This window comes from Stegostoma tigrinum, chromosome 30, assembly GCF_030684315.1.
Source record: "Stegostoma tigrinum isolate sSteTig4 chromosome 30, sSteTig4.hap1, whole genome shotgun sequence".
Taxonomy (NCBI): domain Eukaryota; kingdom Metazoa; phylum Chordata; class Chondrichthyes; order Orectolobiformes; family Stegostomatidae; genus Stegostoma; species Stegostoma tigrinum.
Window position 1 is genome coordinate 17,440,863 of NC_081383.1, and position 25,104 is coordinate 17,465,966.

Sequence of the window (25,104 nt, forward strand, 5' to 3'; positions counted from 1 at the left end):
CTTCCAGTGCCACAACTCTCAGAGACAGAAATAAAGTAATATGGGCAATTGTAAACAAGTGCTGCAGTATTTGAGGATCACTTTTAAGGACGTATTTGCAGATTTTTGACGTTCAGTAATCCTTTGAGGAAGAAAGACTTTGTGAGAAGCTTAAAACATCTGTAGCTCACTAACATTTAAAATTGAAAGAAAAGGCTACAATGAATATTGATATTGGAAAAAGCTTAAAAACTGGCCAAAAATAAGTTAAATGTAAAAATGGATTGTGAGAACAAATTAGAAATATATGTAAAGGCAGAATAAGAGCGTTTAATAGTGTACAAAATGGGAGAGAGAAATTAAACATTTGCCCCTGTGCTGAAGAGGCTGAGGAAGTAATAGTGGGAAGCAAGAATACGGCAGAGACTTCAGCCACGAAGACAAATAAAAAATATTTGTTTAAACACACTAAAAATATCCCAATAATAATAGAAAATCTGGATGCAAAATTGGGGGAAGGCACCATTATCTATCCAAAAAATACTAGGCATGTTAATTGTGTTAACAGTTAAGCAGTACCTCACTATCTGATTAACTGTATTCTAGTGTTTAAAAGAAGTGACTGCTGAAATAGAAGGATCGTGGTGTCCACTTAAATGAAACAGAGGAGGTTAATATGCTACATAGCATAGGAGGCAAAAGGAATGTTCACCTTTATTGCCAGGAGAATGGTGAATTAAACTACAGAAATCTTGCTGCAACCCCACAGAGCATTGGGAGATCACAACAAGGTTATTACAAACAGTTTTGATTGCCAGAGAAAGAAATATTTTTGATCAGCCACCTCAGATGTTGTGACTTGCTTCTCGTGCAGCTTGGGCTTCAACCCAGGCCCCGTGTAGTTTGAATTTATAATTATTGAGGCTTAGGAAAGGTGGTCTTAGTGAAACCCATAAAACTGTGAGGAACTTGTGTGATGCAATGTGTGTGTTTTATCAATAAATTTAAAATTGATTTTAGAGATTGAAGTTGAAGCTTTTAGCATGTAGGTTTTACTCTGTGTGGGGTTGGGGAGGTGGTTAATGACTAACTTGTAAGTGTATTTTTTGGTTTTCCCTATAGTAAAGAGGATTAAAGAATGCTCTGGTTGAAGTATTCAAGATGGTTAATGGAACTCTTATAAACTGAAAAATGGAGCTGGGCTGCCCAGAGATAATATCAGGAAGCACTTTATTCTCATAATGGTGGGGAAAATCCAGAACTTTGTCAAAAAAAAGTTGCTGAATATATATCATTTCAAAATTGAAAATGCGAGGATTTTGTTAGACAAGAGCATTAAGGGCCTTGGAACCGAGGCTTGTAGGAGGTATATGATATGGATCATCCACAATATAATGAAATTGTAGAACAGGCTAAGTGAGCAGATCCGGTACTGCCAGTGTTTCTTTCTGATGTTTGCACATTGTCATAATCACTAGAGAAAGTTGGGATCATTTCCTTTTTGATATATGGTGGGTACGAAAGGCACAATATAACGTTTTTTTAGTTGCTTTATATATGTTGAGTCGATTACTAAGAGGACTCATACATGATTATTCCTGGCCCCTCTTAAATGAACTACTTTTACTGAAGGATGGTTATAAAAGTGTCAGAATCCATTCTTTTAAGAGTTTGAGCAAAATGTTTTGATAAAATACAAAGTCATGAAGGTCTTAGCAGACACCAACCTGGTTTTGAACTGATATTTACATAATCCTTCTTTCTTTAGAAGTATCTGGAGATCTTACTTACTCCATATTTAAGCTTTTTTTGGAAGGTATTCAAGGATGAAATGGCTTTTGAGTATGTGAGTTCTTGTTTTGACATATTATTGCAAAACTCATCTCTGCCTTGTTTGTGTTTTACAGTTTGCACATTCATTTCCACTAAATCTGCCATTTTCAAATCAACTGCAAATCAACAATGGGCCAACTCTGTCCTTCCAGGTATTTTCCAGGAAACTACTGTCAGTAGTTTCCATTCATGTTCTAGAAGTATAACATAATTTTCTTGTTAATCTTTGAGAAGTTTTAATTTACTAAAGTAAAGCCATAGTTTCTAAAAACATAATAGAAAGCTCTCATTAATAAAGATTGGATTAGATTTCTGAAAAGGCTCAGCAGGTCTGGCAGCATCTGTGAAGAGCAATCAGACTTAACATCCCAGGTCCAGTGACTCTTCCTCAGAACTGATAACTGGGAAAATGTCAGTTTATATGTAGAAAATAGGGTGGGGGACAGTAAACAAAAGGTGGGTTTACAGCCCCAAGAGGGAGAAGAAGAGTTGGACGGACAAAGGAGTGGATAACAAGTTGGCTGGGACGATGAATAGCTGTTAATGGAGACTGTTAGTGGCTAACAGTAGGTAGTGTGTAATGGCAGACCATGTGATACCAAGGCCTGTTAAGTTGGTAGGGGACTAGAACATGGGGAGGGTTCAAACCCTCAAATTAAAAGAACTCCGTATTGAGTCCGGAGAGCTGCAGGGACCCCAAGCGGAAATTGACTTGTCATTATTCCAGGTTGTGCTGGCTCCATCCCTCCCCTAACCCTATCTCCTGTTGGGTATTCACTATTTCTCCTAGTCTTTCACTGTCTGGTGCTGAATGTTCTGAACAGACCAAAGCTTTCAGTTTTATCCTTGTGCATTCCCACCTTAATGTATTTTGGGCACGATGTGATGTTTAACTCATCTTCCATCGTCTTTGCCTTCGTGCCCATCTCTTTAGACAAGGGACCTCTGCCGATCTCAGTCCCTTTTGCCCAGCTCCAACATACTCCCTCTACCTGGATGCCTCCCACTGACCTATTACCTGCACTCGATCTGTTTGTTGACAACTATTGACATGACATTGGTTGCCTCACTTTCTCTGCCCACCCACACACCCCTACCCACATTCTCACTCAATTCGACCGTCTTCCTGCAAACTGACTGTACTCTGTGTGCGAAGATCCAACTCTGATTTTGTTATTAAGCCTGCCAGTAAGGCTGGTGCTATTGTAGTCTGACGTACTGACCTCCATTGCAGAGGTTGAGTCTCAGCTCTCAGATACCACCTCCTATCTCCCCGTGGGTCATAACTCCTTGAAAGGTCAGGCAATTGTATCAACTACGGTCACTGACCTAACTTCATGTCATGATCCCCACCTCCCCAGCCCACTTACCCCAAGCTGAATAGTCCCCCAGCCCAGCACAGCTCACTTCTGCCTCCTTCTGAAAATATGCAAATGGGACTGCCTGAGCAGACCAATTATTTCTGCCTGCTTCTTCCCCAGAGAATTCATCTCTTTCTACTTTGATTCTATCTTTTCTCCCTGTTCTCTGCCCACTTACAACAGCGATTCCTCTGATACCTTACGCTAGTTTCAGAATTTCCAGTTTTCAGGCTCCAGCTGCCGCCTCTTTACCACAGACGTGCAATCCCTTTACACGCCCATTCCCTGCAAGGAGGGTCTTAGGGCTGTCTGCTTCTTTCTGGAGCAAAGGTCTGAATCGTCCCCACCCACACCACCCTCCTCCGCTTGGCTGAACTTGTCCTCACCCTGAACAACTTCTCTTTTAACTCCTCTCATTTTCTTCAGGTCAGAGAGGTGGCCAAGGGTATGTGCATGGGCTCCAGTTATGCCTGTCTCACAATGTTGAACATTCCTTGTTAGTCCTAGCCTGCCCTCACCCACAACTCTTTATCTGATGTATTGATGGTATCATCAGTGCTGCTACCTCCCTCTTGACCAGAATTAGAAAAGTTCATTGATTTTGCTTCTAATTGCCACCCCACCTTGACTTCCACTTGGTCTATCTCTGACTCTTCCCTTTCCTTCTTCAACATCTCTGTTCCATTTCTGGGGATAAACTGGCCACTAATATCCACTAGAATCCCATCGACTCCCACAGCTACCTAGGCTACAAATCCTTGCACCCTGCTTCCTGTAAAGACTCCATTCCATTCTCCCGGTTCCTCTGTCTACATTGCATATGCTCCAATGAGGCCAACTTTGACAAGGGAGCCTCCAAAATGTCCACCTTGTTCCTCAACTCATGATTCCCCAGCACAATGGTTGACAGGGCCCTCAACCCAGTCCGACCAATCTCCCTCAGTTCCTCCCTCATCCCTTCTGTTTTCTTCCTCAACAGTGGTGGGGTTCCCCTTGTCCTTACTTACCATCCCACCAGCATCCACATCCAGAAGATCATCAGCCATTCTTTTTGCCTCCTCCAGTAAGATGCCAGCACTCGAGACACATTCTCCACCCCTCCCTTGTTCTTCAACAGGGACCATTTCCTCTGGGACACACTGGTCCACTCTTTCTTCACTCCCAACAACCCCCCACGGCACTGTCCACTGCATCCACCGATGGTGTAACACCAGCCCATTATCTCCTCCAAAGACCCTGAACTTCGAGTCACCTCCTACTTTAACACATCACCTTGTTCCTTGGCTAATATCTCTGTCTCATGCTTGCTGCACTGTTCCAGCGAAGCTCAGCACAAGCTGGAGGAACAATACCTTATTTTCCACTTGGGGACCCTGCAGCCCCCTGGATTCAATATCACGTGGAATAATTTTAGAACCTGAACTCCCCCATGTTCTAGGCCCCAGCCGCGCACACCAGGCCTTAGAGCAATAAAAACTTGTTGGAAGCACTGAGGTCTGATGAAAGTTCACTGTAACCCAAAGCATTAACTCTGATTTCCGTTCACAGATGCTGCCAGACCTACTGCACTTTTCCAGTAATTCCTGTTTTGTTTCTGATTTGCAGCATCCGTGGTTCTTTTAGTTGTTATTTTGCGTGTTATCAAATAGTCTGCTGTTATACTCTATGTATTATTATTTATTAACAGCTGTCCACTCTAGCCAATTTGTTATCCACTCCTTTGTCCAACTGTTCTTCTCTCTGTTTGGGCTCTATCCCCACCTATCATTTACTCGTTAGCCCTTCGCGTGCCACCCTCCCAAAAAAAAATCTTCTGCACTTAAACCGACATTTTCCTGGCTACCATCAGTTTTGAGGAAGGGTGACCAGACCCAAAATGTTAACTCTGATTTCACTTAGTAGATGCTGCCACACCTGCTGAGCTTTTCCAACAACTTTTATTTCTGTTTCTGATTTACAGCATTTGCAGTTCTTTCAGCTTTTATTTGGATTAGATTTTGCTGGGTCATCAATTTTCCATAGAATTAGCCAGATTGCTGACATGACTGTGCCTATTACACTGTTATAAATATGGTGCTGGGGCCTTGGTAAATTTGCATTTTTGTTTAAGTCTAAGTAGAGCCTCACACTTTACACTTCTAAATGCTACAAAGCAGAACTAGTTCGAACCCCCCCCCCCCCCCCCCCCCCCACTACAGATTCACATGTGGAATTTTCAACAGTCTTGAGAAACATAAAGCGATCTAAGAAGGCTTTCAACTGTAGGGAAATTAAGCAAAATGATGATCGAAAACAAAAATTAAACAGAAGTTTAGAAAGTAAATTCAAAAAACACGCTGTAAACAAAAGATGTAAAAAAATGAATATTGAACTAAGCTGCAATCAGGATTTCAGTGAAATATGAAAAGATATGGTAATTTAAAGAATTAGCTATGGTTAAATACAAAACGGGCATGCAAGTTAGATAGAATGTCTTCCAAATATTTTAGGTTCAAGACCTCTTCATCTTATATGGAGAGGTAATGCCTAGGACATGGTTATTAACACCCAACACTGCTTCAAACTTTTTTCTTGTAGAAAGTTGAAAATAAAAGGGCAGCACGGTGGCTCAGTGGTTAGCACTGCAGCCTCACAGCGCCAGGAACCCGGGTTCAATACCACCCTCAGGCGACTGTCTGTGTGGAGTTTGCACATTCTCCCCGTGTCTGTGTGGGTTTCGTCCCACAGTCCACAGATGTGCAGGCTAGGTGGATTGACCATGCTAAATTGCCCGTAGTTTTCAGAGGTGTGTGGGTTATAGTGGGATGGGTCTGGTTGGGATGCTTCAAGGGGTGGTGTGGACTTGTTGGGCTGAAGGGCCTGTTTCCACACTGCAGGTAATCTAAGTATGTAAAAATATGATAGTTTATAAATGACTTATAAGTCTCTGACTCCTCCCTTTCCTTCTTCAACACCTCTGTTCCATTTCTGGGGATAAACAGTCCACTAATATCCACTATAATCCCATTGACTCCCACAGCTACCTAGGTTACTTACCTTGAAAATAATTGCAAGATAGTCACATTTAGCACGTAACTGTCCTTTAGCACAAATCTGACACATACTTAGGCCTCGTTCAGGGTCATCCAGATGAGGGCCCTTGAATAATTTTGTTATGTTTTGTGCCAAATTGACAATTTGATGTCCGTAGCCTTCTTGGAATACACTTGTTATTTTACCGGGCCAGCGATGGCATCATGATATTATTAATCCAGAGATCCAGTTAATGTTATGGCCATCTGGGTTTGAATCCCACCATGGCAGATGATTGAATTTGAATTCAATAATAATTTGTAATTAAAAGATGACCATGAAACCATTGCCAATTGTCAGGAAATACCATCTAGATCACTATCGTCCTTTAGGGAAGGAAATATGCCATCCTTACCTGGTCTGGCCTTTGTGTGACTGCAGACCCGCAGAAATGTAGTTGACTCCCTCTAGGTAATTAGGGATCGGTAATGCATGCTGTTCCAGTCAGCAATGTCCACAACCCATGAATGAATAAAAAAACTTAATTACATATAACTGAAGCACTTTATGAAATGATAATTCTATTCTGCATTTTAGAACTCCAATGTTTCTGGCAATCCTGGAAGGAATGTACTGAAATGGATTTTTTTCAGAACATTGGAAGACGGGAAAGGTTGTTTTACACCTTTTGGAAGATAAAAGCACAGTGTGTTAGCAGACATCTATACTTTAAATGTTGTAGACTGTTTGCTAGGAGTATCTCAAACATAAACTGATCCATGCTCAAAATTGCTTACCAAATTGGATTTTGTTATTTGAAAATAAAAAGATTTTCGATGATAGATGTTTGAACAATATTACCTGCCTGTCTTGGAGATTTGTTTTGTAATTTAAAATGCCATATTGCTAGTGTTACAGTTGGAGTAATAGAAATATTTGATACAATCCTCCTATTTAAAAGCTGACAGTGAACTGATGATTGAAAGCATGCCATTGTTATGAAAAAGACATAAATTTCCCAGTAGATTCTCCATGTTTGAATGGCACTGGCACTTCTGTTGCTGTTACAGACTCCACCACAACCAGAAGAGGAAGAAGATGCTGATGATGAGGAGACAGAAGAATTGGGCCATGCAGAAACATACGCAGAATATGTACCTTCCAAATGTATGTAATGAAAATGTTTCTATTTGATAATTTATCATAATAGATTTGTGAAGCACTTATACTTACTATGTTTGGTCACCAACACTCTGCCCCAATTTTAGGAAAAAAAGCCATGAAATTTATTTTGTAAGAAAATTAAGCCATTCAGAAATGTAATTTCTGTACAAAAATATCACTGAATTATTATTTTTGTCAACCTGTTCAGACATGCTTCGACACCTTTACATGGTTAGCCGGAGTTGAACCTAAATCTTCAGATTCAGAGGTAGGGACACTACACAGCTCTTGGTTTGGCAGTTAGACACCACTTAGTGCTCTTGGCCATTTCTGTTGTAAGGCCACTTAGGTCCCTTCCATCCTAATCTAGAGGTAACATCTATGTAAAATACAGGCAACTTCAGAGAAACGTCACTTTATTTGTTTTTATTACCCACTTTGACCTGTTACACCAATTCTCCGGTGGGATTACTGCCTGAGGTGAAACTTATTTGTTGACCAAGTGGCGCACAGGTAGGAACACTGCTGCGATGCTATAAGACCTTCTGACTGTTTTATATGATAGTGTTATATGTTAACTAGTCCCACCTTTAAACAAATCTTTCTTAATTCTCCTAAATGGCATTCCATGATTCATTTTCTGCCTATTGCATGATGGATACTACATTTGTTGGAACAACTTATGTTGTCTCCCTTCCTCCATCTCAGTATCAGTTACTGACTTTAATCTCTCCTCCTCCTGTTGATTATTTTTGATTTCCTTAGGCAATATCTTCCAGAGACATTGTTAGCTTTTACCATTTCTGTATGGATAACATTTACCTTTATTCCACTCCTCTTTGCTGCCAAAGCTTTTGTCACTTTGTATAATTACTTTACTTGACATTAAAACCAGTTGAACCTTAAATCTCCAAATTAACATTGATGTTATCAAATCTTGTTATTTTGATTTCCTTAAAATCTTAGGTACTTTACTAAATTTTCTGTCCCAAGTTAAAAGTAGTATCCAAAAGCGTGAACCTCTTGTGTTTTGTTCAGCTGTAACCTTAACTTCGTAGTCCATATGAAAATCTTTGCTACCCACTGTCGTCTTCTGTTACATCACTAGTTTCATCCGCTTCTCCCTTTCTGTGACCAGAACCGAATCAATGCCCTGATTGTTCTCAACACTTGATTTTTCCAATAGCTTCCTTACTCCTACCTTCCACAAGCTATAAGATATTTGGAACGCCAGCATAACTCTCACCCTTGAGCGATGCTAACATTCCAAATATCTTTAGTTCTTGGCCCACTTACCACAAAACCATTACATGGTTTTGCTGTTTTCTACCTAAGAAATAACATCCACCCATGCTTTCCTACAAATATTGTCTTCAGCTAGGGTGGTTCACACTACTGACTCACAGCACCAGGGACCTGAGTTCGAGTCCACCTCGGGTGTTTACACATTCTCCCCACGTCCGTGTGGGTTTCCTCTGAGTGCTCTGGTTTCCTTCCAACGTCTGAAGATGTGCAGGTTAGGTGAATCAGCCATGCTAAATTGCCTATGGTGTCCAGGGATGTGCAGGCTAGATGGATTAGCCGTGGGAAATGTAGGATTATAGTAGTAGGGGTTTGGTTCTCGGGGGATGCTCTTTGGAAAGTCAGTGTAGACTTGATCGGTCAAATTGCCTGCTTCCATGCTGTAGAATTCTATGATTTTCTGTGAATGATAGGTTAATTCCCTGGCCTGATGTTTGTTCTGTGTAGAAATAGGAAAATGCCCAGGTGTGCAATCCTGACTTTGATACAATTTACTTAGCGTGATCTAATTTTGATTTAGGGAATTCAAATGTGAGGGATATGAATGTCAGCAGGAGGTCAGGTCTGCCACCATCAAAAATCTACTTGGTCTGGAGGATGCTGTCTGGAAGGCTGGCCTTTAGTACTCTACCTCTGTGTTGCAGGTTTTTAAATAAAAAAAATACGAACAGCAACTTTCTAGCCCTGAGCCAACTTCTCCTCATACTACGCATGCCACTACATACTACTTTGTGTCCTCCCTAGTAACACGTTAGTTCATGATAGCTCATGCTCCTCTGCCCTCCATGCCAACTTGCATAGCATCCTTAAGTGCAGACCTTGAGCCTCATGCTCAGAAGAAGTAAACTAAGATTCAAAGCTTTCGGGACAAGATTCTGGGCCCAGCACATATTACATTGTATATGATAGTTGTGTAAACTGTCATGTAACACAGATTTGGTAATGGTAATTTTCAGTGTGAAATAGTAAGAACTTTTATTTAAAATTACAAACGTTTCTTTAAATTTAAAGGCCAGGAGATTTAAATGCCTTGATGATTACCTTGACTGTACAAATGCTGGCAAATGGAACCAGATCAGTCTAGGATATCTGGTCAACATGGAACAGATGGACCAAAGAATCGTTTGAACTCTAGGACTCTAAATCAATTTGTTGACTTTATGTATCTCTACTTCTGCAATCCCAAAAGATGTCTTGCCTCTCCTGAAGGTGTGCCTGGGAATCTCTGGAGACAGTATAGCCTTAATGAATTCTGGCATGTTATGCTGTATCTTGAAACATGTCAAGAATACAACCCATGATTTAGACATCACACTAGCAGCACTTGGGTTTGTTTGAAGGCAGCTACACTTTTACATGGTGAAGATTGCAATGAAAACCATTTTGGACAAAGCCATTCTGTTGCAAAACTTCAAACTCTTGTTCTTTGCACTGTCATTAGCTTTTTGTTCTATTTGTTTTTTGGGATGTGGGTGTTGCTGGCTGGTCAGCATTTCTTGCCCGTCCCTAGATGTCCTTGAGAAGGTGGTGGTGAGCTGCCTTTTTGAACCGCTGCTGTCCTTCTGCTGTGGGTTGACCCACAATGCTATGGGGCGGGGGGGAGGGGGGCGGGGGGAGAATTGTAGGATATAGCCCCAGCGACAGTGAAGGAACGGCGATATATTTCCAAGTCAGGATGGTGAGTGACTTAGACGGGAACTTGGAGGTGGTGGTGTTCCCACATATCTGCTGCACTTGTCCTTCTAGATGGAGGTGGTCATGGGTTTGGAAGGTGCTGTCTGAGGATCTTTGGTGAATTTCTGCAGTGCATCTTGCAGATAGTACTGAGCGTCAGTGGCGGAGAGAGTGGATACTTGTGAATGTAGTGCCAATCAAGCGGGCTGCATTGTCCTGTATTGTGTCAAGTACTCATCCAAGCAAGTGGGGAGTGTTCCGTCACACTTCTGACTTGAGCCTTGTAGATGGTGGAAAGGCTTTGAGAAGTCACGAGATGATTTACTCGCTGCAGTATTCCCAGCTTCTGGCCTGCTCTTGTAGCCACTCTGTAAATGTGGTGAGTTCAGATGAGTTTCTGGTCAATGTTAACTCCCAGGATGTTGATAGTGGGGGATTCAGTGATGGTAACACCATTGAATGTCAAGGAGCAGTGGCTAGATTGCTTCTCACTGGTGATGGTCCGAGCCTGACATTTGTGTGGTGTGAATGTCACTTGCCATTTGTTAGCCCAGTCCTGGATAATGTCCGGATCTTGTTACATGTGAACGTGGACTGTTTCAGTATCTGAGGAGTCACAAATGGTGCTGAACATTGTGCAATCATTGGCAAACATTCCTACTTCTGACCTTATGGAGGGAAGGTCATTAATGAAGCAGCTCAAGATGGTTGGGCCTAAGACACTACCCTGAAGAACTCCTGCAGAGATGTCCTGGAGCTGAGATGATTGACCTCCCACAACCATGACCATCCTCCTTTGTGTCAGGTTTGACTCCAACCACCAGAGAGCTTGCCCCCAGATACCCATTGATTCCAGTTTTGCTAGGGCTCCTTGATGCTACGCTCTGTCAAATGCAGCCTTGATATCAAGGTCTGTCACTTTCACCTCACCTTTGGAATTCAGTTCTTTTGTCCATGTTTGAACAAAGGCTGTAATGAGGTCAGGAGCTGAGTCACCCTGGCAGAACCCAAACTGGTCACTGAGTAGGTGCTGCTTGATAGCACTGTTGATGATGCCTTCCAACATTTTACTGATGATTGAGAGGAGACTGACAGGACAGTAATAGGCCAGGTTAAATTTGTCCTGCTTTTTGTATACTTGAGAAATTTTCCACATTGTCGGGTAGATACCGGTGTTGTAACTGTGCTGGAACAGCTTGGCTAAGGGAGTGGCAAGTTCTGGAGCACAAGTCTTCAGCACTATTGCTGGAATTGTGTCAGGGCTGGTAGCCTTCGCAGTATCCGCTGTCTCCAACTGTTTCTTGATATCACATAGAGTGAATCGAATCGGCTGAAGACTGGCATCCGTAATGATGGGGACCCCGGAGGAGGCTGAGATGGATCACCCACTTGGTACTTCTGACTGAAGATTGTTGCGAATGCTTCAGCCTTTTTTTTTGCGCTTGATGTGCTGGGCTCTTCCACTATTGAGGATGGGGATGTTTGTGGAGCCTCCTCCTCCAGTGAGTTGTTTAGTTGTCCACCACCATTCATGACTGGATGTGGCAGCACTGTGGAGCTTAGAGCTGATCCGTTGGTTGTAGGACCGCTTAGCTCTGTCTGTCATGTGCTGCTTTCACTGTTTGGTGTGCAAGTAGTCCTATTTGGTGGCTTCACCAGGTTGATACCTCCTTTTCAGGTCTGCCTAGTGCTGCTCCTGGCATGCCCCCTGCATTCTTCATTGAACTAGGGTTGATCCCCTGCCTTGATGGTAATGGTTGAGAGGGGGATATGCGGAGCCATGAGGTTACATATTGTATTGGAGTACAGTTTTGTTGCTGTTGATGGCCCACAACATCTTGTAGACGTCCAGCCTTGAGTTGCTAGATCTGTGCGAAGTCTGTCCCATTTAGCACGGTGATAGTGCCACACAACACGGTGGAGGTTGTTCCCAGTGTGAAGGCGGGACTTCATCTCCACAAGAACTGTGAAATGGTCACTCTTAGCGATACTGTCATGAACAGATGCATCTGCAGATTAGTGAGGATGAGGTCAAGTATGTAGTTCCCTCACCACCTGCCGCAGACCCAGTCTAGCAGCTATGTCCTTTAGGACCTGACCAGCTCAATCAGTAGTTCTGCTGCCAAGCCACTCTTGGTGGTGGACATTGAAATTCCCCAGCCCCAGAGTACATTTTGTGCCCTTGCCATTCTCAATGCTTCCTCTAAGTGTTCAACATTAAGGAATACTGATTCATCACTGAGGGAGGGCGGCATGTGGTAATCAGCAGGAGGTTTCCTTGCCCTTGTTTAACTTGAAGCCATGAGACTTCATGGATCTGGAGCCAATGTTGAGGACTCCTAGAACAACACCCTCCCGACTGTATGCTACAATGTCACCTCCTGACTGGGTCTGTCCTGCCGGTGAGACAGGACATATCCAGGGATGGTGATGGTGGTGTCTGGGACATAGTCATACTCTCAGAATTTTATCCTTACAGACAATGTCAGGCATTTACTTGACTCGTCTGTGAGACAGCTGTCCCAATTTTGGCACTAACACCCAGACAGGGCTGTTTCTGCTGTTGTCTTTTCCAGTGCCTTGGTCGATGCCAGGTGATCCGTCCAGTTTCATTTCTTTGAGTCTTTGTAGCGTTTGGTACAACTGAGTGGCTTGCTAGGACATTTCAGAGGGCAATTGAGAGTCAACCGCATTGCTGTGGGTCTGGAGCCACATGTAGTCCAGACCAGGTAAGGGTGGCAGATTTCCTCCCCTGAAGAACATTCGTGAACCAGATGGGTTTTTCCAACAATTGGCAATGATTTCATGGTGATCAGTAGATTCTTAATTCCAGACTCTCTTTTTGAATTCCAATTCCACCAAATGCCCCAGAATATCAGCTGGGCTTCTGGGTTAATACTCTAGCGATAATACCACTAGGCCATCATGGTGATGGCATTAACAATTATTTTCCTGTTCTCTGGAATCATCTCAATGTTTGTGCCTAATTGGCACACTTGGTACTTGCGGGAACTTACTCAATGTGCAAGAGTAAATACTGTTATCAAATAAACTCAGATGCTTATATTTAATAATCCTGTTCTTCTGTTGACACATTTTTGAATTTGAATGCTATTTGTTTTAGAAGGGCTGTTTGTATATAAAGTGGAAATAACTGTATTTTCATATGCAGCTAAAATTGGAAATAGCCATCCAGACAAAGTAGTTGAAACAAGTACTTTATCAAGTGTGCCTCCTCCAAATATCAGATACACACTCTGCCTCCCTGAAGCTACAATTTCAAATGGGTCTTTGTCGGCACTACAACTAGAAGCGATCGTTTATGCATGTCAGGTATGTCTTATTTACTACATTTCTTTGGTTTAGCTGGAAGGGACCTCTGAATGTGCTGTGGTTTTTTATTGGCAATAAATTGTTAAATTATCAAAATGGAATTCAAACACAATTATTTATTTATATGTTCTCGGTATGTAGATGATCCTGGCAAGGCTACATCTGTACCACCCCAAGTTGTCCCAAGAAGGTGCTAGTCCTTGTCCTTGTCCTTGCTTTCCAACTACTAAATTCTGAGTCAGGCATTGTTCCAATAATGTAATATGTAGGATTGGTTAGTTCCTTTCTTTGAAGAATGCAACTGAATGAGTTAGGTTTTTTCCAATAATCTAGCAGCTTGTTTCGGCTGCCAGAAACCTCGTTAGCTACCCTAATCAATTCTATTTTACTAATTGTTAATGAGAAGTTATTAGTGATGTTTCATGTAAAAGACTAATCAGTCAGCAAGAACAATAAAAGTGTTTTTGTTACAAAACTCCAGGGTTTTGTACGGAATGTTCTCAATGTGTACTTTGAGGAAAAGCATTTTGTTGAAAAATAAATTATTACACTCAACTACAGGAAGAAAGAAATTCATTTTAAATAACAAATGTCTTTGCTCACATTTTGGAAAATGTGCTTTGCTGCAGGATCTCAATCTAAAGATCATGCTGCTGAAAAGACTTCTAGTGGCAAGTTTTTAGTTTGCTACCCATGCGTAAAGCTCAAGCACCTTGAATTCAATGAAAATTACAATTGCGTTGCTTCTGTGAAGTGGTGGTCCACAAGAATAATTTGACATCCAGGCAGCAGGATGAATTTCTCCCACAACCGCCCCTGCTTATTAATCTGTATTTTTCTTTAAACTGCAAGTGGAACTGATGGGGAGATGATGTAAAAATTACAAGTGAGAGTTAATTTGACTTCAATAAATTCAGTCACTGATATTTTAGTGATATTATGGATATATCTTTGTTAACATGACTTAGGTCCACGACTTGCAACAATGCATCCAGCAAGCCAGTAGCCATGCTGTTGTCATCAGCTTTCACTTAAACAATAAAAATAATTCTGGCGTACTGTATTAAAGTTCATGGTCATTTTAAAAATTAAGTTTATTAAAATGCAACGATTATGCAGTAGTTTCTGTGAAGAATTATTCTTTTTTTCATCTCTCTCTGAAGGCACTAATATGGGATCCAGCATCCCATTGGTACCTGGACCAAGTAGGCAATCCTAATTTGTGCACCGTGACTGTGAGTTTTGCCTGGCAATTCAACCACAGCAACATCATAGCCAAACTTGAACCTGTCACGCTCAACCTCCACTCATGCATGATTTCTAAAGTCACTGGATAGTAATGGGGTGAAAATACTGTCTCAATTTCCTCAGATTGCAATACCCTAATTGCTATTCTGACTAAGATCCGTTAATTCATTTACACTAGGAAGGAAACTTAGGGCCCAGTCATCTGTATAACTCTACCACATTTAGTAGTACATTTATTCATTGTGCCATTGGGAGGGCTTATTTAAATGCTAATGTATCTACCATTGAGTTGTTACTGTACGATGGAAAAATCCAGTGTTGTCTTTGTCTGTTCAGCAACATGAAATCTTGTTGGAAAATAACCATCGTGCAGGGTTTCTCATTGGTGATGGGGCTGGTGTTGGAAAAGGAAGAACCGTGGCTGGTATTATTTATGAAAATTACATTAAGGGCAGGAAAAAGTCATTGTGGTAAGTATAATGTTATTGTAATATGTATGCAAAGTAGACCTTTCTTTGTTTCCGGAAAATTAAAAAAATTGAATTCTTTGACCTTTACCTAAAATCACTGTTATAAAGTTATTTTGGCTTCGCTCTCCAAGTTAAGTCAATGTGTCAATCATTTCCGGTCTTTACAATACTTTAATCGCGACTGGAGGGCGGTTTAAACGCTGTACATTACCAGAACTAATATGAAATAGGAGCATTAGTAGGCCACTTAGCCCTTCGTTCCTTCTCTACCACACCTGAAGATCTGATCTAGTCCTGAAAACACTTGAACCCCTGTCGAACAAGAATCTATCTACCTGTGTATTAAAAATATCTGATGACCCACCTCTAACACATTGTGAAATAGAGTTCCAAAGTGTCTCAACCCTCCTGGAGCAAAAAGTTCTCCTCTATTCAGTAAGGGAGATTCCTAATTTTAAATAATGCCAACTAGTTCTGGTCTGACACACATGAGCTAGTATCTTTTCCATATCCATTCTGACAAGACTATTCAGGATTTTGTGCACTTCAATTAAGTCACCCTTGTCTTCCACACTCCAGTTGAAACATGCCCAGCCTGTCCAACCTATCCTTGTAACACAACCCCCTCATTCTTTGTATCAACCTAGTTAGCCTCCTCTAAACTACCTCCAATGCATTTACATTCATCCTTAAATAAAGAGACCAAAAAACACACTATTCAAGATGTGGTCTCACTAATATCCTGTACGACTGAAACACAACATCTTTAATAATAAAATGTGAGGCTGGATGAACACAGCAGGCCAAGCAGCATCTCAGGAGCACAAAAGCTGACGTTTCGGGCCAAGATAATAAAATGTGAGGCTGGATGAACACAGCAGGCCAAATCTCCAGCATCTGCAGTTCCCATTATCTCTGATACATCTTTACTTTAATACTCAGTTAAGGATAGCATCCCGTTAGCCACCTTGATTATGTGCTGTATCTGCATGCTAACGTTTTGTGACTCATGCACCACAACACTGAGATCCTTCTGTAGTTTGGAATTCTGCAATCATTCTCCATTTTAAGTGATGTCCTGCCAAAGTGAACCGTTTCGTATTTTCCCACATTACATACCATCTCCTAGATTTTCGCTCACTCAGTAAACCCATCCATATCTATGTGCAACCTCCTTGTCATTTTCACAGTATAGTTTATTACTTATCTTGGTGTCATCTGCAAATTTATTTACCATGCTTTTACTCCCCTCATTTAAGACATTGATGTGATGCATGATTACTCGGAAGAGAGTTTGCAATGGAAACAGTTACAGTAATTTCTTTAAAGGCACGTAATTCATTGAATATCCTATTCTTTTACTTTATCATTTCACTGAGAGAATACTGTAATCACAGAGGTATGTTATAACCTACAGCTGGTAATGCAATGTGTTTAGAAATCTAACTTTGATAGATTGCATGTTCTTTTCCTGTTCCAGTGCTTCCAGCACCTATTGATGCATAGGAAATAAATAATAACATGCCAGATAACAAATGTAGCTTTAATGAAAATATGGAAACTAATTTAAATGTTCTGTTGAAATGTAATTCAAACGTAATGGTAATTAGCTTCAATATTATTATGTTTTAGGTTTAGTGTCTCCAATGACCTGAAATACGATGCTGAACGTGACCTTAGAGACATTGATGCTTCAAATATTCCAGTGCATGCACTCAACAAGGTATGAAGAACAATCTAATGTAAGATTATTTATGTATGATCAAATATAATACTAAATCATAGCTCCAAATCCACTTTAAATTAAAAGTGCTGGATTATGAATAAGTTATGCAATATTAAGAACATGTTTGTTTTTATTTTGACGGCAAAGTAGTTTTTTAGACTTGCTCTCCCATTAGTTCGCCTATAAAACACACAAAGTGCCTAATTTTAATTGAACCCATCTGTTGCCCACTTTGCACATTGTCTGATTTCAATCTCCTTTGACATCAACAGGAAGTAAAATTGGGTGGAAAATAAAACAAGCACCAGTAGCAATCCTGCCAATTTTCCACCAGGAGAGTTAGATTAAACTTTCCCCCTCTTTGAATACTGGCCTAAAGGGCAGAAAAATGTCTTGTAGTGCTTGACCGGATCACCAGCTGGTATTCAAGATAAGCAAGCATGACTTGGTCTCTAATTTATTTTCTCTCTTTCTACGCACCTGTTTATACTGAAGGTACTCAATATTGTAAAGAACATTACATTGTGACATCTATGTTCATAAGTGTGCTTTATAAATTGGTTGCATGCTTGTCAGCTGTGATTGTTTCGGCATCAAAGCCCTTCTCCACAGAGTTAGCAGAAATATTTCAGTTAATGAGCAAGTACATACTTAGAGAATCCTGCACTACTGGAGGTGCCATCTTTTGGATGAGATGCTAAGTTGAGGCCCCTGTCTGCTTGCTGTTAGGCACATCTACAGATCCTAAAACCCTGTTTTGCAAAAGGTATTCATACTGCCCTGGCCTATATTTAACCCTTGATCACAATTAATAAAAATAGATTATCTGACCTTTAGAATGTTGCTATTTATAGAAATCCACTTCATGCAAATAAATTACCACATTTCTAGAATTACAATACTTAAATGACTGTAAAGCCCTTTTAAGGCATTTTGAAGATGTGGAAGCACCTATGTTAGTTGCAAACATTTGTCTATTTTATGCATTGTTGTGTAATTTTTATCAATTGATTGCAGATAAAGTACGGTGATACAGCTACTTCTGAAGGTGTGTTGTTTGCAACCTACTCTGCATTGATTGGTGAAAGTCAGGCTGGTGGTCAACACAGAACAAGGCTAAAACAGATTCTAGATTGGTGTGGGGAGCATTTTGATGGTGTTGTATCCTTTATTAATTAAACTTGTAAGTGATTAAATTTTAGTAAAGCTGTAGAGTAATGATATTTTAAATTTTTTTCAATGATTTGCAGTTGCAATATTAGTAAAGTTCACAACTGTTTTAAACTTCCTTTCAAAAATGACGGCAAATTGCACTAAATTGCATGACCGTTAATAAATGTGTTTTTGTAATTATTTGTCTTCTGGAATGCTATAGTAGATTGTATATAATTCAGAAATATTAGAACTGTTGATGCCACATGATGTATGATAGATCCACACTAGGAGAACTGGGTGGCACAAGACAAATCTGATTAGTTCTGATTACTTCCCAGTTTGTTGAGAGAATGTTTCTTGTAGATGAAAGGGCATAAACTCATGGTTTCATCATCTATGATTCCATCGCTGCAGAGGCAAGCACCGGCTTCTTGTGTTGTCCAAAAAATGTCATTTGTATCATTGTGTCTATGGGACGTATATAATATTAATCACTGCACATCAGATTATTTCACTGATATTGTTTTTAAGCTTTTCTAGAAGATATGAAAATTTTCACATCTTTTGGATTTTCCTTGACTCTTTTTGCTTCCTAGATTGTATTTGATGAATGTCACAAAGCAAAAAATGTCTGTGTGAATGGCAGTACCAAATCCACCAAAACAGGCCTGGCTGTCTTAGAGCTGCAAAACAGATTGCCATTTGCACGAGTTGTTTATGCAAGTGCCACAGGTATGATCTATTTCTCCAAAAAAGCTTACTTTGCTCTGTACCAGTGTATTAGTATGAATGTATTGTATTATTAGTGCATCAAGAATCGTCAGTATGATCGTCAATAAGACAGTACTGTTTTCTTCTTAAATAGTTATTTGTACAAAGGCATTTTCTCAATTTTAGAAAGATCTAGCAATAATCCCGTGCTGACTTGGTTATCAATTGCTTGGAGTATTAATTATATGTTATCATTGTGTAGCATATTAAAGCACCAAAACTTCATAATATATTGGAAGTGGAGGACAGGTCATTTGTTTACATAATGCCAGTTGTAGCTTCTCTTTGAGTCACAAGCTACTACTAGTGCAGCTTTCTTTTGTTAATATTGAGAATCCTTGATGCCTTCCTATAGGGAATCAATGCAGTGTGCAGAATGCCATGGAGATGTGTATACAAATGCATTTCTCCCAGTAGAAATGTTAACTTTTTTGAATATTAATTCATACCCAAACATAAATTAAATTGGAATGTTGTTAAGCTAATTTATCCAAGAAAATTATAACATTTCTATAATCCATATATTTGTTTTTGCAACTTGCTTCCTCTTTTAGCTGTTCCTCTAATATGTAGTGACTACAATACTGGCCACCCACCTTCAAATCAGCCATTGTTGTTGGGTTTGGCAGATTATTTTGCAGCCAGACTTCCTTCCTGTCATTAACCCATCCCATTTATCCAGACTGAAGACTGGGCACAGATATGCCCAGTCTTGCCTTCCTCCATTGCCTGGGTTATTTTGTTTTTTGTTACTGTTTATAATAATTAAATTGGCAAGTATGTTTTACAGGAATTGACAACAGAATTGTTAAGACTTGTGATTTTACGTCTCACAAATGCTTTTTATGGGAGTGCTTTAAAACACATTTTCTCCCCAGTCAAGTAAAGGAGGCGGGGCGAGAGACAAGTTGAGAGGTGGGGGGGCGAGAGACAAGTTCAGAGGTTGGTGGGGGGGCGGCGAGAGAGAAGTTGAGAGGTGGGGCGAGAGAGAGTGTGAAAATAGATAAGTACCCTGGGCTGGATGGGATTTATCCTACGATTCTCTGGGAAGCTAGGGAGGAGATTGCAGAGGCTTTGATTTTGATCTTTATGTCGTCATTATCTACAGGAAGAGTGCTAGAAGACTGGAGGATAGCAAATGTTGTCCCCTTGTTCAAGAAGGGGAGTAGAGACGACCCTGGTAATTATGGACCAGTAAGCCTTACTTCAGTTGTGGGTAAAGTGTTGGAGAGGATTATAAGAAATAGGATTTATAATCATCTAGAAAGGAATAATTTGATTAGGGATAACCAACATGGTTTTATGAAGGGTAGGTTGTGAATGACAGACCTTATTGAGTTCTTTGAGAAGGTGATCAAGCAGGTGGATAGGTGTAAAGTGGTTGATGTGGCATATATGGATTTCAGTAAAGCATTTGATAAGATTCCACATGGTAGGCTATTGCAGAAAATATGGAGACATGGGACTCGCCAACTTTAAGGGCATTTAAATGGTCATTGGATAAACATATGGATGATAATGGAATGGTGTAGGTTAGATGGGCTTCAGATTGGTTTCACAGGTCAGTGCAACATGGAGGGCTGAAGGGCCCGTACTGCGCTGCAATGTTCTATATTCTCTAAGAAGAATTGCCCTAACCAAAAGAACAGTAGAAAACTTCGCTCTCCCCTAGATAAAGATCTGGTATCTTTTTACCATGCTACAGACTGATTCACTTACCAAGGCAGTACATAGTGAAAGGTAAAGTCACTGAAGATGCAGGGAGCAATAGGACTGCTCTCTCATCAGAGAGATAACTGGTAATGAGTTTAACCTGAGTATCACGGTACCTCAGACAAAAGGCATGATTAAGAAGTTGGGACCTTCGTGTTGACTTTAGCCAGTATGGAATTGAATCCATGCTGTTGGCTTCGCTCTGCATCGCAAACCAGTCATCCAGTCAACTGAGCGGCTTATAGAAGCAAAAATAGAAATTGCTGGAAAGGCTCAGCAAGTCTTGCAGCTTCTGCGGAGAGAAAATGGAGTTAACATTTTGATGTCAGTGACCCTTCCTCAGAATTCAGAGCAGTTGTAGAAGCAGGTTTTCCACTATGGCACAACCCTGCATTGATCCAAAAATGCAGAAAATTGCAGAGAAATATCTTGTCCGTAAAAGTCCAGACAAATCCGATCTAGCTGATTATTACCTGATCGGTCTATTGTCATTAATTAGCAAAAGTGATGCAAGCTGCCACAACAGAGCTATCAGAAGGCACCTAATCCTTATGATCTGCTTACCAATACTCAGTTTGGATTTTACCACTACACTCTAGACCTCAGTACAGAATTTGTGTAGACAAAAAGAGGTAGGTTCCAGAGATGAAGTGAGAGTGCATATCTTTGACATCAGTGCAGCATTTGACTGAGTGTGACATCCTAGTAGGCTCAATAAAATTGAAGCCAATGGGAAAATGGTCCACGTGATTTTGTAGTTAACATGTTAATAAATTTATGATATTTTCCTACTTCATCTAAATCTCTCATTACCTCATAATAAAATTACATTAACCTTTGCACAAAATTGCAGCATCATAACATTACTTGAGGAATTAGATGTTGAGATATAGGGCAGAATTATGCCATTGAATCTGCCATACATCATGGCTAATATATTTCTCAGCCCCATTCTCGTGCTTTCTCTCCATAGCCCTTGAACCCCTTACTAATCAAAAATCTATCTCTGTCTTATGTATACTCAGTGACTCGGCCTCTGCACCCCTCTTGTTGCAATGAGTTCCATAGGTTAACCATCTTCTGCGTTCATTTGTGTGTTCCACTCACCATTGCCAGAATTTAACTTGCTGACAACGCTTGAATAATAATTATCCTTTATATTGTCCGCCATTTTTTAAGCCTATGTCTTTAAACATTGGCTATTGGGTTCACATAATAAAAAACAGAAGTACTGAAGGAACTCAGCATCAGTAGAGAGAAAGAGAGTTAATGTTTTTGACTTCAGTCAGACAAAGAATCATACTGTTCACCTTCTTTGCTTTCTATTTCTGTCCTGGCATTTGATACTGTTTTTCAAAAGACAGTTTCACAATCATTGTTCGTTCTCCTGCCTCTGGCTGCTCCTTATCTCTCTCAAATTCCAGCTGAATTCAGCCTGTTATGTTTCACTTCCACCCAAGATTACAGATACCTCCAAGTTGTACAGCACTCCTCAGACAGCTGCAACAGACAGAAGCTGAGATCCACATTCAGTACCATATACAGTCTTGTGTACACGCTTTGTCTTTCATCAATTCCAAAGTACAATCGTGCTAGACTTGAAACTCTGTTTCCCATCATGGATGCTGCCAGACTTCGAGTTTCTCCAATAGCTTCTGTTTCTATTTCAGATTTCTAGCATCTGTGATGTTTTGCTGTTACTACAGACTGGATTTATTTTTTAAGCTGTTATTAAATGCTTCTACTTGTATCCCTTAAAATACCTTTACCTTTTAAATCAATACAGGTGCCTCAGAACCAAAAAACATGGCTTACATGTGCCGCTTGGGTATTTGGGGAGAGGGCACACCCTTCCGTCAGTTTGAGGATTTTCTTCATGCTATTGAGAAACGGTGAGTTTAGATTTAAACTTTAAAGAAAAATACCAAAGCTTAAAAACTACTATTAGAAATGACTGTTTCATCTTTTACATGAGCTAGGCCATTTTAAGCAACTGCACGGTTGAAATTTGGAATGCAGTGCACGATAGAGTGGTGAATATGGTTTCAACCTTGGCTTTCAAATTCAGTACATGGTTGAAGGAAGGAAAAATGCAGGAAAATGGGACTATTTGGATTGTCCTTTGGAAGAGCTGGCGCACTGCAGTGGCTGAATGACCTGCGTCTGTGCTGTGCTATACTAGTTCACAGGTTTAGTGAATGTAATATGAATGGGATTAAGTATTTTCCCTTTAGGGGTCAAGTTTTTCATTGTACACCAGCCACTTATGATGGAAGAGAGTGATTTCACATGGTATTTCATTCAGCGATCTTTGAACAAAAGGCATATTAAAAAGAGAATCCTGTTGGCTAAAAAGATCATATCTGGTGACAGCAAAAGACTTGATAGACAATCCACAACCTATTTGACATTCATCTTATTTCATTTTTGAGAAAGAGAGGGCTATCATGAAGGACGAGAGAGATGGTATTGTGGGTGCACCATGAGCTCCAATTCTCTCACCATCAAAATGTTTATGTATTATGATTTTGTCATCATCATTGTGTCAATATCCACGTATTCCTGCGTACAATCCTACTGAGAACAAATAAATAATCACGTGCATTGATATAGCACTTTTAAAGTAATGAACAGTCCCAGGACACTTCACAGGATTGTTAACAAGCCACATAAGGAGATATTAGGATAAGTACCCAAAAGATTGGTCAACAAGTTTGGTTTAAAGGAGCATCAGAAAGAAGGCAGGAAGATTGAATGTCACCTGCATACTGATCACCAACCAAATAGATGTAAGCCTTGTGATTTTACATTCTCCCATATTTTAGCCATGCTGATTACTACGTAGTATTGTCATTTCGCTTTGGTTAGCTCAGTAAATGGCACGGTTTGCAATGCAAAACGAAGCCAACAGCACAGGTCCAATTTCTGTAACCAGTTGAGATTACCATGAATGTCCCACTTCCTCAACATCACCTCTTGCCTGAGACATGCTGGCCCTCAGCTTAAACCATCACTAGTCATCTCAATAAAAGAACAACCCTATATAGTCCTCTGAGACTATGGACTTTAATGTGTGACCTCATCCATTCCATCCTGTTCTGAAATCTTGGATTACCCTGCTTTTAAGGGAAAATTTCTCAATGTTTGGTGCCATTTATTCCAGATTTCATGGTTGATTGAAAATTGAGAACTTGAAAAATAAATTGTTAAAATATCCTATAAACGTGGACTAGTTAGGCTGAACGGCCTGCTCTTGCGTATCAAACACTGTAAACAAAAATGAAGTCCTGGAAAATGCTCAATGTGTTAGAGTGCATTGGTAGACAGAGAACCTGAGTATATATGATGACCTTTAATCAGATCAGCAAATCAGTGAACTGCTTTTTTTCTGAATCTCAGTTCTGCTTGATGTGGGAGACAACATGCTGGTTGCCGTAGGAGTAATGTTCAAATCAGCCACTGCTTTGGGCTGATAAGATGCAGATTGACATCCTACATGATGTACGTCTTGTTACTCATTTAGCTGTGACAATCACTGGGGAGAGTCCACCACCGATCTTTTGGGCGTTGTGGTTCTCATTGTGGGGGAGTCAAGAGGAAAGTGCATCCTAAAAATAAAACTGATTGCAAAGACATGGCATGCATACCCTGCTTGTTTATTAGTACTTTAGTATTTATGGAGGAGTTAATGATGTTATGAATTAAATTATATAGTACGTTATCCAATACAGTGAATAATGCAAAAGTAAACCATTGCCATTGGAAGTGAACAACTGAAAATAACAACTTTGTTCAAACAATCTGTACTCAATTCCATGTTATGTTTTTAGTTTGACTTTTCAGTTATTTAATTGTGAGTACTGTTCATACTTGGTGAAATCATTGCGCCTTTGATTGCAAGGTGCTTGAATTTATAGTGTGCAGATGCTCCCATTGTTGGGGGTTTGTGATTACGTTATCTGGTCCTGTTGGTGGTGATAGTTGCCCTCTCCTGTTTTGAGAGGTCATTGCTGGTCTGCTTTCTGTGGACATGATTGGGGCTGTTAACAAAGAGACAGAAGCTTGTGTGTACAGGAAGTCTGTAAGGTACCAGATCAGAGATTAATGAAAGAAAATAATGAAGATTAGTGACGATTTAACCATATTGATAGTGATATTCAGGTGGCAAAAAGCAAAGATTTTACTTCAAAATGTGAGTGATGATTAATATTCTACAGGAGACATTTGGTTTGGACCTAATTTCTAAATACTATAGATGAATGATCTGGATTTATGGATTGAGACAACAACGTTCAAATTATAGTATTGCGAATTGTAGCATATTAATAAAGACCACAGGCTGATGTAAAGACTACTAGCATTG

General features: G+C 40.2%; 1 protein-coding gene across 4 annotated transcripts in view; it reads left to right on the forward strand.

Moving 5' to 3' along the window:
- Positions 1–25,104, forward strand: part of LOC125465862 (protein strawberry notch homolog 2-like) — a 156,021-nt gene that overhangs the window by 91,038 nt on the left and 39,879 nt on the right. For all 4 annotated transcript variants that reach the window (XM_048559786.2, XM_048559785.2, XM_048559787.2 and 1 more), the window contains 8 exons: positions 1,887–1,964; positions 7,256–7,352; positions 13,498–13,658; positions 15,243–15,376; positions 17,009–17,099; positions 18,120–18,263; positions 18,854–18,989; positions 22,528–22,633. In XM_048559786.2, the coding sequence (XP_048415743.1) occupies positions 1,887–1,964; positions 7,256–7,352; positions 13,498–13,658; positions 15,243–15,376; positions 17,009–17,099; positions 18,120–18,263; positions 18,854–18,989; positions 22,528–22,633 (947 nt within the window). The remainder of the gene's footprint in view (positions 1–1,886; positions 1,965–7,255; positions 7,353–13,497; positions 13,659–15,242; positions 15,377–17,008; positions 17,100–18,119; positions 18,264–18,853; positions 18,990–22,527; positions 22,634–25,104) is intronic.